This window comes from Lissotriton helveticus, chromosome 2_2, assembly GCF_964261635.1.
Source record: "Lissotriton helveticus chromosome 2_2, aLisHel1.1, whole genome shotgun sequence".
In the NCBI taxonomy this organism is placed as follows: domain Eukaryota; kingdom Metazoa; phylum Chordata; class Amphibia; order Caudata; family Salamandridae; genus Lissotriton; species Lissotriton helveticus.
This window is the reverse complement of record NC_136060.1, coordinates 251,117,266-251,135,839: the sequence shown is the minus strand read 5'-3', so window position 1 is coordinate 251,135,839 and position 18,574 is coordinate 251,117,266. Positions and strand designations below refer to the sequence as shown.

At 41.5% G+C, this 18,574-nt stretch overlaps 1 protein-coding gene across 1 annotated transcript in view; it reads right to left on the bottom strand.

Moving 5' to 3' along the window:
• SEL1L3 (SEL1L family member 3) overlaps positions 1-18,574 on the bottom strand; it is a 684,155-nt gene that overhangs the window by 76,144 nt on the left and 589,437 nt on the right. The window contains exon 21 of the mRNA XM_078678371.1: positions 13,083-13,210. Coding sequence (XP_078534497.1) covers positions 13,083-13,210 — 128 coding nt within the window. The remainder of the gene's footprint in view (positions 1-13,082; positions 13,211-18,574) is intronic.

Sequence of the window (18,574 nt, the reverse complement as noted above, 5' to 3'; positions counted from 1 at the left end):
ACTGCTTAGAGAACTTATCCCTCGTTTCGGGGTGCCGGCCTTTTTGGAATCAGATAGGGGAACACATTTTAACAGCGAGCTTGTGAAGATGATTTGTGTTGCACTGAATATAGACCAAAAGCTCCATTGCAGTTACCGACCAGAAGCCTCAGGAATTGTGGAACAAATTAATGGCACGATCAAGTCCAGAATAGCGAAAGTTTGCTCCTCAACGACCCTGAGTTGGCCTGATGCCCTGCCATTAGTACTCATGAGCCTTCGTAGTACCCCAGACAGAAGAACAGGGTTGTCACCACATGAGGTGTTAATGGGGAGAGCAATGAGACTGCCATCTATTCCAGCTACTGCACTGTTAAATATCACAGATGATATGATCCTGGACTATTGTAAGGGGCTGTCTGACGCCATGCGTTCTGTGTCCCTTCAGGTGCAGGCTGCAGAGGTTCCAGCGTGCCAGGGCCCTTGCCATGACCTGTATCCTGGGGACTGGGTCCTGGTGAAGAAACATGTGAGAAGAAGCTGCTTGGATATTCGTTGGCGTGGGCCCTACCAGGTCATCCTGATCACAAGTACAGCTGTAAAGGTGGGAGGCCTGCCCAACTGGATACACGCGTCGCATACGAAAAGGGTTCCAGCACCTCTGGAAACAGCTCCTCTCTCGGATGGACGTCCAGCTGAGGACCAAGAAGCCATAGAGGGGGCTAGCCAAGCTGTAGAGGTGCCAGTGGAAGCAGGGAACGAGTCTGACCAAGCTGAGGACGGTCAGTACAACAGCGAAACAGAAGACGCTACAGAAGGAGAAGACAGCTGGGAGTACGAGTCTGACCCTGACAGGTCTGAAAGAGAGCGAGAACAGACCAGAAGGAGAAGGAGTAGAAGGGCACGTGGAGAAGCAAATTGGCCGCAAAGAAGAAGTTCTAGCCTAAGGTCAACTCCAGAAGCAACCCTTCCTCCGATATCAGAAGACTCAGACCCAGAAGAAGGTGCTCAGGGCGCTGAGGCACCGAACCGAAGGAGGTCAAGAAGAGTGCGTGTGCCTAACAGAAGATACTCCACACCTGAGTGGACATATCTGGCGACAAATGTCTGTGAAACCGGAGACAGGGAGGATCCGAGCGGTGGTGGTGTCCAGTTCTGAGCCCATTATCACCGTGGAAATACAACTGTTGGTACCCGGTGTCGAACAAGAAGGGTCACTAACATTCGTGCTCCCCAGACCTCCCCGCCTCAGCAAGTTAAAACACATGTTTCTTACAGAATTGAAATTCCCCGACTTTGGTACCACGATAACAGCACATGAAGAGCATACTCTTCGCATGGAAATATTGAACTATGCTATTGAAGCTGCAACCACAAATCTAATAGTCGATTGTTAAAGGACTTTGTAAATAAAGCAAGCAGAAGAAAAGAAGATTACCTAGCGCCCAGGAAGCAGAGAATTTTAGGGAACCCCTTGAGTGGATGGAGAAGGGCTAGGGTTGTCTTTTTGAACTGTGAAAGGACTTTTTGCGAAAAAGGCTGTCAGCCTCCAGCTGTGTGGATTCTAAAGACAAAAAAGGATTGAAAGAGACTGTAAAGGAACGAGAGGAAAAGAACTTTTTTTGCAAAGAAAAAGGGAAAAGCTAGATTGTCTGACGAAATGGAGGCCGGCACCCCGAACCGCAGAGCTAAATGTATAATAGGTACACTAATAGTAGGAGTGATAATATTAATAGCTTTAGTGGTAACAATTTCTTATGTAAAGGGACATGAGGAAGAGGTAAAGGTAACTGATGCGAATTCTGTAGTAACACTTACACCCACTGTTGCAGGTGAGAAAAGGGAAAACACTCAAGAGAAAGCGTTATTGGCTGCAGAAGCCCGCAGGTTACATGTAGACGAGTCCCAAGGAGACTTTAGGTCAAATGCTTATGCTAAACTTTTGTATGAATACGTGGATGCCATGGAGGTTAAGGATTGCTACGTCTGCATGCAGTTGCCTGCGTCTGTAGATGAAGGAATTCGATATCATCACCTCCCTCTGACATATGGCATTACATGTAGCTTATTGCTTAGTATATTTTATGAGAGAGATAGTTTTGAATACTATTTCTCCAATTATGATTCTGTGTTGCCAGAAGTCCCGAATTATAAGCAGATGAATAAATGGGATTACTGGAAGAGTGAAGACAGATTGGCCAAGTTCTTCATTCCTTGGATTACCTTAGATACTTCACATGCCCGTAGAAATAATCTGACATGCAAGGTGTCAGAAGTCGAGAAAAAGTTCATAGGGCAGGTGGATGATCGTTACAGGAGACAAAAGATTTTGAAAAAATCAGGACAAGGGAAATTAGATTGGACCGAGGAAGAGAAGTCACACAAGAGAAAGGGTAGTAGTGGTCCAATAGCTTTAGATAAAGCGCAGAGAGGAAAGTTATGTCTTCACCGAGCCAAAACGTATTATGAAAATGTATACGTGGGTGAAGTTGACTGTGAACATGCTTTTAATTTAGAGTACTACACTAAGGATTTCCTGAAGGGAATGCAAGTGATTCCAAATGTGTATTTTGTATGTGGAAGAAATGCTTACGTGAGACTACCTGACAACTGGTATGGATCATGTTACTTGGCAATTGTCTTCCCCAAAATATATCATGCACAAGACTTATTGATCATTGAGGGCCAGACATCATCGAGGGGAAGGAGAGATTTAGGCGATGCAGAAATGGTTGGAGATGTCTTTGGAGCTATGTTCCCTCTTTTGGGAATAATCCTTAATGATGTTAAAATTAGACGACTGGCAACAGTTGTCGACAGGTTGTCTGCCAGCACTGCTCAGTCCTTAATGCTGGTAGAAGGAGAGATGCAATCGATAAGGGCTATGGTTCTTCAAAATCGGCTTGCATTAGATGTCTTATTAGCAAAAGAGGGCGGAGTCTGTAAGGCTTTGAAGGTTCAGGAATGTTGCACTTACATACCAGACCTTTCAAAACCCCTTGAGAAAGTTATTAAGAACATAACTAATATACACAAAGAGATCGAAGACTTGAGTAGAGAAAATGTCTGGGAAAGGGTGGGCCACGGAATGAGTACAGTTGGAGGGTGGTTTTCCACCTTAGGCAAAAGCTTTATTTGGTATATCCTAAAGCCTATCATCATAATATTGATCTGTGGGATAATATTGTGGGGATTGGTGAGGGTATTCAAATGGTACAGAGCAAGAAGGTCAGAAAGGGCCCAAAGAGAACAGTTGCAGAGATTGGCTGCCATACAAGATAATCAGTACAGGAGCCTGAGAGCTCTGGAAGCGCAGAGAATGCCAGCAATAACTGCAGTTTAAATGTTAGTGATGACCCCGAGAGGTCATCAAAGGGGGGAACTGAGAGAGCGCAAACTGATATAAATATATGAGTACATCACACTTACCTATAGAGAGCATAATTCATGAAGAGAAATGCCATGAGTGCTAATAGTATCTGAAATTATATTCTAAATGTATAGCTAATATAGAGATTTAAGTAGAAGTGGAACTAATACAGAAATGTGTGACATTATATGATTTTAGTAGACGTGATTATTTTGAATCTATGTCGTGTAGCTGTTAAACATATAAGATGGTCTGTGGTAAAACGCAGAACGTGGTAGGCCTCAGGGCCAGAGCTGGAGCTAAAAGGGAAGGTGTTTCTTTTCACGACACAGATTGTTTAACGTTTTTGGTCATTGCATTAATGGGCCATGATTTAGAGTAATGTTTTCTAAATAATAGAATAAGAGTTTTAACATGCTTTAATTAAATGAAGAAATTGAATGCTATAATCATAATGTGAAATATTGTAGGCCTGAAATGTTTTAGCATTGATTTACACGTACATGTCTGGGCTGAGAAATGTTGCAAGCCTTTTTTAGAAGTCTATGAGAGTTGGGTTCTTGGCGGCAGATATCTGTCTGCAACAGGAAAGGGGGGATCCAATTATAAGTGAATGAATAGAGGTCTGTTCAGTAGACGGCCCAGACATGGAGGAGGGTTCTGGAATGTTTAAGGGGTATCAGCGGGCCGGAGAAGAGACTGAGAAGCAAGGTCAACTCTAACGTCTGAGGCCCAATACAAAGCATCATGGAAAAAGCCTGAAGTTGCACCACGTGAGAGGCGTTTCGCAAGGGGCGTCTCAAATGTTGTTGACTGTTTTGTATTAGGGACAGCACCCCTGGGTGGAGTTAGAGCAGAGACCTGAGGACCCTTTAGAGAGCGGATGGGTAGGCAGTGAGGGGTCATGACTGGAGAACTTTAGGTTTTCACCAAGAGACTTAGAGTGGGTGACTTCCCTTGGGGGTCATTCATTGCTGACACCTTTGTTAGGTTGGGATTTGGTTAAGTAGGGATACCATCTAGAACAGGGTAGGGACGCCTAACCTGTGTTTGTTTTCCTCCAACCTAAATGAAGGAGAGATATGCGTCTATGCTGATAGCTTTGCTATTTTTAGAACTTGTGTTAGTGATTTCTGTTGCTCGTCTGAGGGCTTTTCGAGAGCACATGTATGTAATTGGACCTGTGTACCTCGTGAATCTCATTCTGAGATGCTTGTATTTGCAGCTCATTATATCTTTACAATAAACTTTTGAAACCTAGAAGTTGTCCGTGATCTTTGAGAGTAGAGTCCTTTCTTGGGTGAACTAATTTGCAGATAGGTGTACTGTTTCCTTCCAAGACAGGCAATAAAGGTTCAGTCGACCAGATCGAGGTTTGGATCAATAGATATAAGGTATCGATCAAAATCTCGCCCTTTCAGTGTTAAGAAGATAAATAAAAAAGTCAGGTCCCACGTGAGTTTGGCTAAAAAATAAATCTATAAAACATCTCACAATGAGATTAGCCGAACGAATTTGGTAAGAATAAATGACGTGTTTATTAAAGGCCAAAATATAAACTATAGTTTCCATAAACGTTTATAGTATTACTGTCATGCTGTTGCTTTCTAGTTGAACAATTTTTGTTTTCAGGTTATAAGGTTGCTAGAAGAGGGTCTTGTGCATGCGCTTTGACCCATAAGACAACATTGTGGTTCTTTATTCCATTAGCAACATCTGATATTTTTATGAATCATTATTACTCAAACGTGCCATAGCTTATCCTCTATGCATAACTGTCATAGTTCACCTTGTTAATGTGAATAAGACTAAGGACAAAACTGCCCTAAAACAAGACACTTTTGTTATGGGGTACACAAAAATGATACCGTCAGTAACAATCTGTGTTAGTTATTTATGCACCTGTTGATTCAGCAACTCTTGAATTTTCCCCAGGTGCCAGAATAGATACAGAAAATCCGTAACTGTTCTTCGGCACCAATACCAAGGCTCCAAGCCAATTATGGCACCTACCAAGAGCCATTGTGCACCACCCATTCCTCTGATGTCACTTTTTATGCTTTTCCCCCCACACCTTGAGAGGCAAAAATAGCCTTAAAGATTTAAATGATACAGTGCATAGAACTAACAAAATACCATATAAGAAATATAATAAATACTCCAAAGTGATGGAGGTCAGTTGATTGGCCAGGAATCTGCAGCTGATTAGTGTATGCACCAGAAAGTGTGTTACATAAAAAAGTGATCATTTCAGTCTGATGGATATTTTTACCTGTAGATTCCTCACCCAATGACTCAATACCCAAGCAGTTCTTAATAGAGGCAGGTATGAAGAGCGAATTGAGCTAGCCAACTTTAGGGAATGGCAGACAGGAAGCACACCCTGAAAAACACATCCGACACCTGATAGACTGACAGTAACCAAAGAAGCAACATCATCAAACAAGTACAAGCCTAACTCAAGGGACGTACCTCTACATACCTCAAGACCATAGCAAACAACTGTCACAGAAAAGGCGTAGAAAAAAGAAGAGGCTTAGACAAAAATGCCTAATACTGCAAGTCCAACAGTACAACTGGCAAGAAGTGGTTGATGCCACCAACCCAACGAAAAAGAGAAAAACACCCAAAAGCAAGGATGCAGAATGTCAGAGATCCCTAAACCCCAAGTACGTAAAGAGGTGCTATCACCAGCCCAGTGGGAGGGGAAGCTGATCCCCAAAACTGTTTGGTGTAGTGGAGAAGTAGGGGATGCTCATTTCTATAACATCTCCTCTCGATAGCAAATCAGTAACCTCCAAACTCCAAGGGCAGAAAGATTGTACGATACTGGATTTTACTTCATTGTGGTTGTGTGGGATAGGTTGCTGTAAGCCAAACAGTAGATGCTCAAAAGGTAGCATGGGTTCTGTTCCCCTTTTTGTACTCTGTGCACTTTACTCTTACTAATCAGTGGTAAAGTGTGCATGCTCTCTCCCTTTAACATGTTAACATAGGCATCCCTCTGATTGGTACGTTTATTTGCTAAAGTCCCTAAGTAGTACCAAGTGTACACAGAGCCTGTACATTAAATGCTACTATTAACCAGTAGCACTCATTGTGCCACCCACTTAAGTAGCCCAGTAAACATGTCAGGCTTGCCACTGCAACTTGTAGGGCAGTTTTTAAACTGCCATTTCAACCTGGCAAATATACATTTTACCAGGCCTTAACCTCCCTTTTTATTAATTCTTATAAGCCACCCCTTATGTAAGCCCTAAAGGCTCATAAGGTAGGCTGCATTTAAAAAGTAGGACACGTGTACTTAAGCTTTACATCTCCAGACTGTGGAAAAACTCCTAAAGTCATTTTCACTGTTGAAAGGCTACCTCTCCCATATACTAACACTGAGTCACCTTATTAAATGTAATCATTAATAAGAGTTTGGCAACACTTCAAAGGACCGTGCCCGCAGCACACTTAAAGGAACTTGACACCACACCTGCCCTTGCCTGTGTTCCTTTAGACAGATTGGAGGCAATCCCTGGGAAAGGTGAAGAACTGACCAGAACCAATTTGGGAGTAGGCCAAGGATATCCACCCATCAGAAATAAATGTGGCACCTTCAGAACCTCTAATCGGAACACTCCTGGGCCTGTGGAAGATTTAGGAGAAGGGCTACCTACACCGTCTGTATAAGCGAGACTTGACCTGCTAGCCATGAACTCAGGTTCCCCAAAAGTGACTCCAAGGTGAAGGGTCACTTGCCGATTGCCTGTTTGAGCTACAGGGACACAACAATCTCCATAGGTCTTTACTACAACTGCCTATATTTCCGGCACCAGCTGGACATTTCTGAGCCCCACAATGTCCTCTTCTTAAGTTAGTCCTGGTCCCCAAGAGGTGCCACCAGGTCCTGGACCGTAGGCTGGAGTCAGAGTGTACTCCTACAAACTATAAGAGTTGGATTCCAGGTAACAATCCAGAGGTTTTTGGCTCTTCGCATTGACAAGAACATTCTTCTATATCGCCATAACCACAATCAGACTTAACTGAGGTTTTGGGCTTCATGTGTCCACAAGTGGACTCTTTGTGTAACGAACTGACTATCCTTGATGTTTACAATGCGAAGCTCCATCAACGACCTGCTCTTCGACTCAGCGTCCACATTAGCAACAACCACTGTATCTCCCGTCAATGCACAGCTCCAGCAATGACCAGCTCTTAGCGCTGATAAAGTACAACACTGGCAACCATGATCTTTCAATTCACACATTCTAATACTTATTTGAAAAAAATGTATGCCACAGAGAGGAAAATAATTACTTTGCATTTATATGTTTTATTAGCGATGCCATCATCAATAATCATTATTTATTAACATATATATTGTTTCTTCACTTTGCATGGATAATATCCCATACATCATGATTGGATTCAATTAAACCATCCTTCTCGCTCTGTTTCATAGTCATTCATACTTCTTGAACCCCCACATCAAACATTTAAAACCCATTAATTCCTTTTTACATTTTTTTCTTGATTGGTCTTGGGTATTTCTATGTCTTTTATACATTCTACTCTCTTAGGAGTCAATTACAGTTTATATCACAATCTCTCATTTGCAGGTAATAACACAACCTGTTATTTTTTGTTACACATTGTTGGTCTTCATGTTTTTACAAAATCACATATCCAAATATTTTGTATTTTGATGATGCTGTGGCTAATGTTCATTCACATCTCAATGCGCGCATCGGCGTGGAACGCCTTCTTGAGGAATGCCACTTATTCAACTCAAGATCTCTGTTTTTGTTAAAGTGAACTGCAATCAAAATTAAAACTCTCCTGAGCCATACATTGCAAAAAAACATCTAGAAGGCTGGGCCTGTTACCACCAAGACAAGGAAGTGTACTCCAAAGGTCAGTGAGATTACCTTCTGTGTGGCTACATGTACACAACAAGCTGCAAGAGATATTTTTCCTGAATTGCCCAGCTGACCTTGCTGTATCACAAGTACGCAATGGCAAAATTAGACATCCATTCTTAGCACAACTTCCAGGCATGAACAGCCACTAGGAGGGCACCCTGAAATGACATGAGAAGGCTGCAATCATCCCTCACAACAGATAACAAAAACAAAACAACTGCTGGCTAATGGAAAAGCAGATATAAGACTTATTGTAAAACTCTTTAAGCTGCTGCTTTGAGTGGTTGTGCTAAATGTCGTTGTCCTCAATGTTGTTCCAACAACATGGATGCCCAGTTTTCAGGGCTAACCACTCTAAAACCCTAATTAAACAAAGTATCCAAATGAAGGAAAGGGCACCCCCCAAGAAGTCCACAATATAATTTAAAATTGTTATGAAATTATACATGTTGATATTCGGCGAGTTGAATAAAAGATTGCTGATAAAGAATATTCCAGGAGCTACATATGTTTGGGATCATCAATCTTTTATTCAATTCACTGGATATTGTTGTGTATAATTACATAAGAATGTAAACTTGTATTGTGGACTATTTTTGAGTATGCCCCTGTCATTCATGTGCATATAAGGAATACAAATAGAAAGGGAAGCAAGGGTCACAATGAACACCCACATAGCGACAAGGAGAAGGGTGGGAATAGCCAGAACCTAGCCATCCATCAAACGCTGCAGGTATATGGGAGAACACAAGGTACTAACCAATTACAGTGATGGACTGCCATCCACAGGAGTGATTACAGACTACAATGGCAACCAATCTGCAACACTCCATGTGCCCAAATCAGTAAGCATAGCCCTTAATTCTTACTGAACAGCAATAGAGCATTCAAATAAGAAACATTCACAATGGAAAAGGCAAGGCACATTGCACATCAAACCCTTCACAGGAAGATGCTCCCATGATGGAATCATCAACCAAAAATGATAGGCAATGGACCAAGGCTGAAACCCAGATTTTGCACTGCCATACCCAACTGTACCACAACAAACTGTAGTGACCAGCAAGGAACATTTCTATGCTCTCCACAAAGGAAAGCCAACATGTCAACTCCAGAAATCAGATGGTAGAAAGAGGTTAGGAAACAGTTAAGGCCATGATGGCAAGCAGCACACCATGAACTGAGCCAGCCCTGGCATGGTGTGCACCCCCACATTAGCCAAAGAGAATTCACAAAAGGAGACACAATCAGTACAAAGGGAACAAATAGAGAAATGCACCATATGCAAAACAGTACATGTTGGCCTGCTGAAGACCTCCTTTAGAAAGACCACTGCAAGTGCAAAGGACCTGCTTACCACTAAGACAATGGTACATCAAGAGAGTTTAATCAAATACCCTGGAAGAGAAACAAAGTAGCAAACTGGACCATGGGATGTTACAAAAGATCAAACTGGCTGACCTACAATTTGTCAACAGTGTCCCCAAGAATCTGAGGCAGAAGGTCAAAGAAAACAGTGTTTTGACAACGAGAGGGAATACCTTACCTGACACGTGAGTGCAGGTACATTAGAATGGAACTCATCACCAGAAGAACGCCTGAAGCTGTTAAGGGGAATCCCAGAGACTTTACTGTTCCTCCAACCACTAGGAAAAGCCTGAAAGTTCTATGTATATTCAACAGAAGTGCATCTTTCATATGGTTTAACAGTCATACAGCCAGCAGCCTGTGTGTGCATTCTCCATGACTTTCTACATAGGAGAAGCCAGCAACCTAGAAGAAGTGTGTCTCTCCAATGCTCACACAGCTCCTGATCTGAAAAGATATAAACCTTCAGAGAAAAAATCCAACAAGTACCCCTTGGCAGCCACCAGGAGAGTGGTGAAATATAATTGAGGGCTAAAGAGAAGACACAGAGAATAGCACATGGTCAACAGTGTCAATGCCAGGAGGTCTTTAGCACCTCAAAATTCATTACAACAACCTCAGAAAAATAGCCACTCAGAGGTCAGGTAGAATCAGTTGCCCTTAACTGCACCAGTCCACAGGAGTACAGGAGCAGTGGGCCAACAGGAACACACCATTACAAGAGAAGAAGGCCATTAAAACTGACAAGGACACTTTTTTCTCCACTTTACCAAACTGGTTTCTGTGTAGATCTGAAGGAATTGGGAAAGATGAAGAGGGAGGGCTTTTGTTATCCCTGTGAAACAAGAGGGAGTCAGCCTCAGTCTGAGAAGATAAATAATCAGAGTCAACAAGGGTTAGGCGGTAATGCTATGCAATTCAGCCACTGACTGCCAGTGCAGAAGGCAGTCTATTTTAAATAAACTGAATGGATTTCAGCAGTCTCATTAAAAGGCAGTAAGGCTCTGAGAAGGCAGTGCTAGACTGAAGAATAATGATGGACAGATCTCATTGAAGATTGTTTACCGTATGTATATGTGAATACTCCTCCAGGCTGCATCCTGATATGGAAAACGGTTTCCTAGCAACGACTATCTAGCACCACCAGGTGGCACAGCACAGCACAAGCTGCAACTCTGCTTTCAGGCTGGATGTCAATGGAGTATATTAGGGACCAAGTAAGGGGTAGACATATGTTACTGTATTTCCGTACCACTTCACTTAGGTCAAGAGTTCACTCTCGCTGTGTCTCTGTGATAAAATCCTCAACATTTGAAACCCACTAGGTCGAACATCTCCATTAGAACTAGGTATTGTGTCTGTGGTTGGAACACGTTTTGAATGTGGTGCATTTGTGCTGGTAGATTAAGAGTTATCCAGCCATATGTATTTACCCAACATCACCATTACATTGTACCAGGCATCTCCAGCTGTGCTCCTTTGCAAATCTCTGTGAATGCCGTATAAAACACGTGCTGGTAATATGAAGGTACTCAGGCATCTGCTAATTTGCTCAACAAATAACCTTTGTGAACGAGCTGTACTTTTCAAACTTTTCATTCTTGTTCTCTTAAGATGCCTCAGAATGAGTTTCCAAAAGAAACAAGCATTTGCAATGCAAGAGGTCTCGCATTTGCCAGAGTTATAGCTATTGGCATTGTAAATGACAATGTCTTTATGTGTTTTTGTTTGGAGTGGAATGGACAAAGTGAGGATGAAATACGGGGGGGGAAGTTGAGGGTGCATTGTGAGATGCAGTAGCAGGGGGCAGGGTTAGAGGAAATAGGAGGGATATGGAACAGCAAGGAAATAAATGTGAGGGATGGGGAGTAGTGGGTGCAGACGGGGATTAATGAGGTAGTCTTTGAGGAGAGGAGAGATAGATACAAGTTAAGGGTTGTGTTTGTGCAAGAGATAGACCAAAGAGAGTGGGGTCTGGAGAGAATCCTATTAGCCTCACTAAATTAGAAGTATTTAACAAACCCGCCATTACGTACAATATGTATGGAGAATAAAGCTGAGCGGGACACCAGCCGCTTTTTGTCTTTTGAACCTTTTTTTTCTCTCTGTGCCGAGGCTGCACCAGGTATTGCAGTACCTCCAGAAATGGAGTAGTTCCTTACCTGGGGATAGCAATATTGTTTCAACTAAGAGGAGAGAAAAAAAGTAGCACTTAACTGGAAAACTCTGTAAAGTTTTGCTAATGTATGTGGTTGTGAGTAACACCAATATGGCCACTTTGCAACCACAGAGGAGGAGGTGCGAGACAGAGATGGAAGGGGAGACCATCAGTGTTAGTCTCCTACCTGTGTTCTTCAGTTTTAAGCCCTGTAGTGCCCAGGGCAGAGTATCTATCACTGATACCTCCTCAAGCAGTTGGTGGGGTTAGCAGTCTCTCTGACCTCATCCTACTCTGTGACGAGGTAGGGAGTGCTGCCTCCCCTCATGGGGTGACCTGAGGTCTGCCAATGAGGGGAGATAGTAGTCCCAACCCTCCTGCAACTCAAAGGCTTCCCTCCCCGAGAGCTGAAGCAGGTAAGTGTCTTTCATTACCTGTTTGTTGTATGCATGTATGAATGTATGTGTATTTGTGAGTAAGTGTTGTGAAGGGGTGTGTGAGTGTGTTCGCATTTCTGCATGTGAATGCATGGGTGTAAGTTAGTAAATGTGGTATTGGGTCCACAGTATCCCTCCAAGCTGTACTTAACGGCTGCCACTGGTCATAGATACTGAATATTACTGCACACATACAGAACTCAGGAGCAACTGTGAAGTATGGAGGAAAAAAATAATGCTGATGCAAAGTCACCATTTGCTTTTTTTCTTACTTTTGATACAAACGTACAAAGTAAAAATCACAAAATTAAAACCCAGTTTAGAAAAACAGAGCTGTCTATCTACATTAACTTCGCTCCTTCAACTCGTTTAACAACAGAAAAATTAAAAGAAAATTACTTTAATGAACATAAAGGCTGACAGAAGAAAAAGTGCTTTGTCACTTTAAGCAGCCAAGAGCTTCTATAATCTCAGCAAGCAGCACAGCCACAGGACCCTTAATTCACTTTGACGCGCTACTGAAGGGAACAGGATCTAATATCTCTAAAACATGCAAATTAGAAAAGATATGTTGTCTTTACATATGCTTTTTTTTATTGGGGGGGGGCTTGTGGAAATGTTATTTCTCTATTTTAGAAGTGTTCAGGGATCCCGCATTGCAATTTAGTGTTTCCAAATAGTAACAAGGATCCACTAACAGAGAAGTAAGATCATATAACCATCGCCTTTTAGAATGCACGGCGCTTGTGAACCTCCACAGGTTGCAGCTAATTCACTAAGTACTGCTAGAATGAGCAGATAATTTATATGCCAGAGACAATTGCTATGGAATGTAGAGCCTAGCAGAAACATAAACTTACCTTTCATAAAGCTGTAAAAGTATAGACACGTCAGCAGGGTCGGCGGTTGTATTAATTTTTAAATGCTCCAGCACATCGTCTTGTAGCATAAACCCCTCCTCATGAAGCAGAGCCAAGTTGAAGAACCCCTAGAAATACAATACAGTACATTGAGAAGAGGACTTTATTCACCAGATACAGTCATAACCTATGCTAATTTAATTGTAGGATTGTAAAAATAATTTACATTTGGTACATTTTACTTGAAGTACTTAGAAAAACTGTTCAGCAGTAGTACTCACATTGTTGTTGCCATGGAGGTGGGCTTCCATGGAGGTATGTCACACACTATTGGAAGTTACATTGACTCGGGTAGCCAACGCAAGACGTTTTCTCAGTAGCAGTCGCACCCAAAAATTATCTTACAACTGTACCAACACTTTAGTGTCTCTAGGCCATCGTCCTCAGTAGAAGTTGATCAATCTGTTATAGGTCACCTAAAATGTATGTTGTGCTCAACCATAATGATTGCATTATTTTATGAAATAGCACACATTGCAAATGTAAAGCATCTTCCTTTTGAGTCAGACTTAGAAGTGGGTCCCCATGTTTACCTCAGCCCAAATGTGCTACTTTATCTGGCATAAGAAGCAAATCTCTTTTCATTCCAATGTCTTTTGTCTGCTTTAGTAGTTGGTCATGTCATAACATGCTACACACTGATGCCTACACGCATTGCCTTAAATGTAAACATAGAAGTGCAGGTACTCACTATCTGATGTTCCTGAAAGGTGCCAGTACTTTTCCATTAAATCTATTGCAGCAGTGCTGGGAAGTGGATGTACTCTCCTTTTTAAATTAAAGAAGTTCAGGACCTAAGTACCAGCCAGTACCTGCTCATGCCCTGAGTTTGATATAAATATTACTGGCATTTTCAAAATCTCGCTGGAAGTAATTGCTGATTAAACCAAAGTATAGGAGGTTTTGCCACCTTCTTTTGTCATCAGGGTACATTAACTAAATATCACTTTGCAGTGGAATAGAAGGTTTTGCACTTCACCATTTACAGATGCACCTAATATTGAAGATCAAATTGTGAGGAAAACAAAGTTCACAGACTATGACAGACAAAGAAAAGAAGCACATTGATACATGTACCAAGAGGCTGCCGTATGTTTAATAAGGCATCAAGGATGAGGGAACACTCCTGCACTAAAAACTAATTGGGCGTAGGATGCAAGTGCATACTTAAGGCTTGGCTTTTCATATAGGTGTGGAAAGGGGATGTATGACATCACAACGCATGCTTTCACAACGCATGCCTTTACAACGCAGTTTTCACAACGCATGCCTTTACAACGCATAGTGCTTTGGGGCGCTGGATAATGAATTGTTTAATTTACTATTCCAACTCCAGTCCCCGTGGATAGTAGGGAAGGTGTTGGATAGTAAATTAAACCTATTCCCTATCCTAGAGCGCCCCCCAGCGCAATGCGTTGTAATGGTTTGCGTTGTAAAAGTTGCATCGTAATGGCACTGCGTAGTAAAAGTTGCGTTGTAAAGGTTGTCTCCCGTGGAAAGGTATTCAAATTGTCTCAAACTGGACTGCCCATCTTTAACTGTAGCTTTCAATTTTTCCATTGCATGTAAGTTCTAGCTTTTCGTCCACTCTTTGCTCATAGTGATTGATGGGCCTTTCCTTTTTATGCAATAGTCAGTCTGCACCGTTGCAAGAATTGTGGCATTAAACGTCCTATAGGAAATAACAATGGGCATAAGCCCGCGTCATCAATGTCTCCCAATAGCACAGTCAGGGGATCAGAAAGAATCAGTATGCCTCTTACGTCTTTGATGTAAAAAGGTACCTCTTTCCAGAAGGTTTTGATGCACATGCACACCCACTACATGTGGTAATAAAAGCCTAATTCTACATATCATCTCCAACACTTATCAGAGCCCTCAAACACTGCTTTGAGGCTGGTCGGACTCACGCGACATCTCAGATTCAAGTTATAGGCGCTATCTTTAGATTGGACGCATGTAGATGATTTGGCTGATACCTGCCAAATGAGGCTCCAAACATTATATACAGTGTCCCTACCCAATAGTCCAGTTTGGTGAGATGAGATTTTAATATAGAATTACACTTTGTCAAAACGGGGTGTAAATAACATCATTATGTAGAGCTCAGGTCAGCACAATCTGAAGCGCGGGAGGTCTTTTCAGCTTAAATCATTCTAAAGAAATGTTAAGAAAATTGGGGAGAGAATGTGGCCTAACAGCTAGTGCGGTCGTCCAGCGGTACTTTAATTGCCGGTATAGCCCTGCTACGAAGGGCTATAAGGCTATTAGAACATTCTGCCACTAGAGGGCAGAATGTTCTAACAAATTAAACAAAGGGTTTTCGAAGCTCGAGGGGATATAAATCTCCTCGAACTTCGAGAAGCCTTTGTAGAACATTTGAATGTTGCTCTGCGGGCCTTTACCGGCCCGTAGAAGCAGGGAGCACTCCATTGTCTGCAATGGAGCTCCCAACATTCCAATGTTCTAATTTACGTTTAACAATTGTTTAGCTAATAAGGTTTTGCAGTTCATATACTTTGTTTGCAACCCATAAATGCCATGTTGTGGAAGCCTCCAGAAAGACCAATTATAGCAAAGATTAATTGCATACTATAACCTTTGACAATATATGTTGATGATTTCCTAAATATCAAGACAATATTGACATTCATTAAAGATGAAGGTGATTGCATTAGGTGCTAATTGTTTTAAGGTTCCAGATGGAGACAATTTTATTTACTCTTGTTTTTTATCTCTGTATACATCTATATTCTTTTGCAAGAGAATAGATAGGGTTGAAAGGGTTTTACGACACCAACAGCAACATGTGACGGTGAACAAGATTTTCATGTTGTAATAATTGCACATAATACTCCATTATGAAATTTTCAGATTTATTCAAATCAAGTAGGTAAGAATGTCGAGGAGCAGGAAGGGCTCTAACATGGCTCCATCCAGCGGCAATATATATTATGTAAAAATATATTGTGTATACTTAAGGTAAAGCGAATCCCCAAAATCTTTTTGGGGAATATTATAGTGATGATTTCACGGGGATTTGGCAAGAAAAAAACATCTGAATTATTGGAATTTTATGAATGAAAAAATCAAAGAAATGATAGAGTAAAATTTGCTGTTAAAGTAGGAACACCAAAAACACACCTTTTAGATCGATCATTAATTCCAGAAACAAACAAATTCAATAGGGATATGTAAATTAAACTAACAGAACAAAAAACTTTCATTACGAAAGTTTTCATCCACTCAGCCAAATGAAAGACTTCTTTTTAGCCAATTGTTAAAGTAAAAGAGAACAATTTTAAAAACAGAGATGTGGAAAAATTTGAAAGACAAGCTTAAAGTAGGCAGGGATATTATGAGAGAGGTACAAATACTCGCAAAACTGAAAAAGAATGAGACTTTTGAGTGGAATTTGTAAATAGTGCAGACCTTTACAACATGATCCAGGGGGCATAGTGCACCATTCCCATAAAAGAAAAATAATGAAAGCTAAGATTTTGTTTGCATGTGAGAGTACATTTGTCATATTTACAATTCAGTATCCATTTTGACCTAACTATGAGGGCAAATTAAAAATTAGAACAAATAAACAAACAACAGAGTTGGCTTAACATTTTAACATATGGCTGGCTACACATTAGTATCAATGAAATGTAATACTTGAGCAGGTGCTCACAAAAACCAACGATAACACAGAGAAACCTTTTTGCATTAATTTACTGAATACCATTTTACCAAGATTTCCTAATGGGAAAATATAGAGAGAAAGCAGGTGCTTGACAGCTCATGTCTCATATCAACAAGAACTCCCTTCTTAAAGAGTTCCACTCTGGCTTTCATCCCAAATATATGTTATGTTATGTTAATATTTATTTATTAAGCGCGTGTACGCCCGTAGGCTTCATGGCGCTATCGAGAGGGAACATATCACAAAAATAATACTCTAGAGGTAAGCCTGAATGAAAAGCCACGTCTTAAGAGAATGTCTAAAGGTAAGGAGGTGTGGACTCTGCCTTACAGGCAGAGGGAGTGAATTCCAGAAAGTAGCTGCAAGATGGCGAAAGCAGCTAGCTACCACCCAGGTGTTTTTTCTTAAAAGTCGGGACAACCAAAAGGGCTTAATAAGCAGAGCGGAGGTTTAATGAGGGGTTGTACCTAGAGACAATTTTCTTGATAAATTTTGGGCCTGTGTTCTGCAGAGCTTTGAAAATAATGCATCCAGTTTTAAAAGCAACCCTTTGCACCACAGGTAGCCAGTGTAGTCTTTCCAGGCCAGGTCTGATAGGCTGCCATTTCGGTTGTTTACAGATAAGCCTGGCCGCTTGGTTTTGAACAAGTTGAAGTCTTTTTAACAGGCCTGCTGGAAGACCCAAGTACAGACTGTTAGAGAAATCCAGTAGGGAAAGAACAAGGGCAATAATAACCTGGATAAGTGCAGATTGCGTTAGAAACTGGGCTATTTTTTTTATTTTCCTAATTTGAAAGAAACTAGCAGAGACTACTGTTCCAACTTGTCCTTTCAGTGAGAGATCTGCACTGAGCGTGACCCCCAAACTTTTAACCGAGAGAGATTTGGTGGGTGGGTCCCCCATACTAGGTGGCCAGAAGTATGGGCCCCAACTTAATTCGCTTTTCCCAGGCAAGATCAATTCAGTCTTGCCTGGGTTAAGCTTAAGATGGTTGAGGTTCATCCACCTCTGTATGTGTGTCATGGTGTTCTGGAATTCTATCACAGAATCTGCAGTATTAAGGGGGAAGACAAGGTGGAGATTATCCGCATAGTTATAAATAGTGACTTTAGAGTTCCTTAAGGAATATAATAGTGGGCGAAGATAAAGGTTAAATAATAAAGGTGATAATGAAGTTCTTTGAGGGACTTCACATGTAGTAGGAAATCTGGGAGCTCTGAAGGTGCCAAGTCTCACTGATTGTGTGCGTCCTGTGATAAAGGAAGTGATCCAGCTTAAGGCGGGGCCCCTGAAATATAGTACTGAAAATGCCACAAATTAATTCCCTGAGTATCCTAGACAAAGGGGATCCTTCCCTGCTGGTTCTGCCTGATCTCTCAAAAGGTTAAATCTTCTACACATCCTCTTACTAAGAATAGGAATAGATGGGTCGGTTCTGAATTGGTTTCAATCATTCCTCTCCTCAAGCTCTCAATTGATAAAACTAGTTTCATTTGAACCATCTGTGCTTCCAGGTACATGTGGTGCCCCCAAGGATCTGCTCTCTCACTATATCTTTTCAACTTATGCACGAAACCTTTGGCCACCATAATGCAAGTCAAAAATATTTTCATACATCAATATGCAGACAATGCCCAGCTACATTTGAGGAATCAAATACAGCTGCATAGGTAATCTAAAATCCTAAAACAAACCAAGTGGATGTCCTCTTTCTTTCTGGAAGTGAACCTTACTAAAACA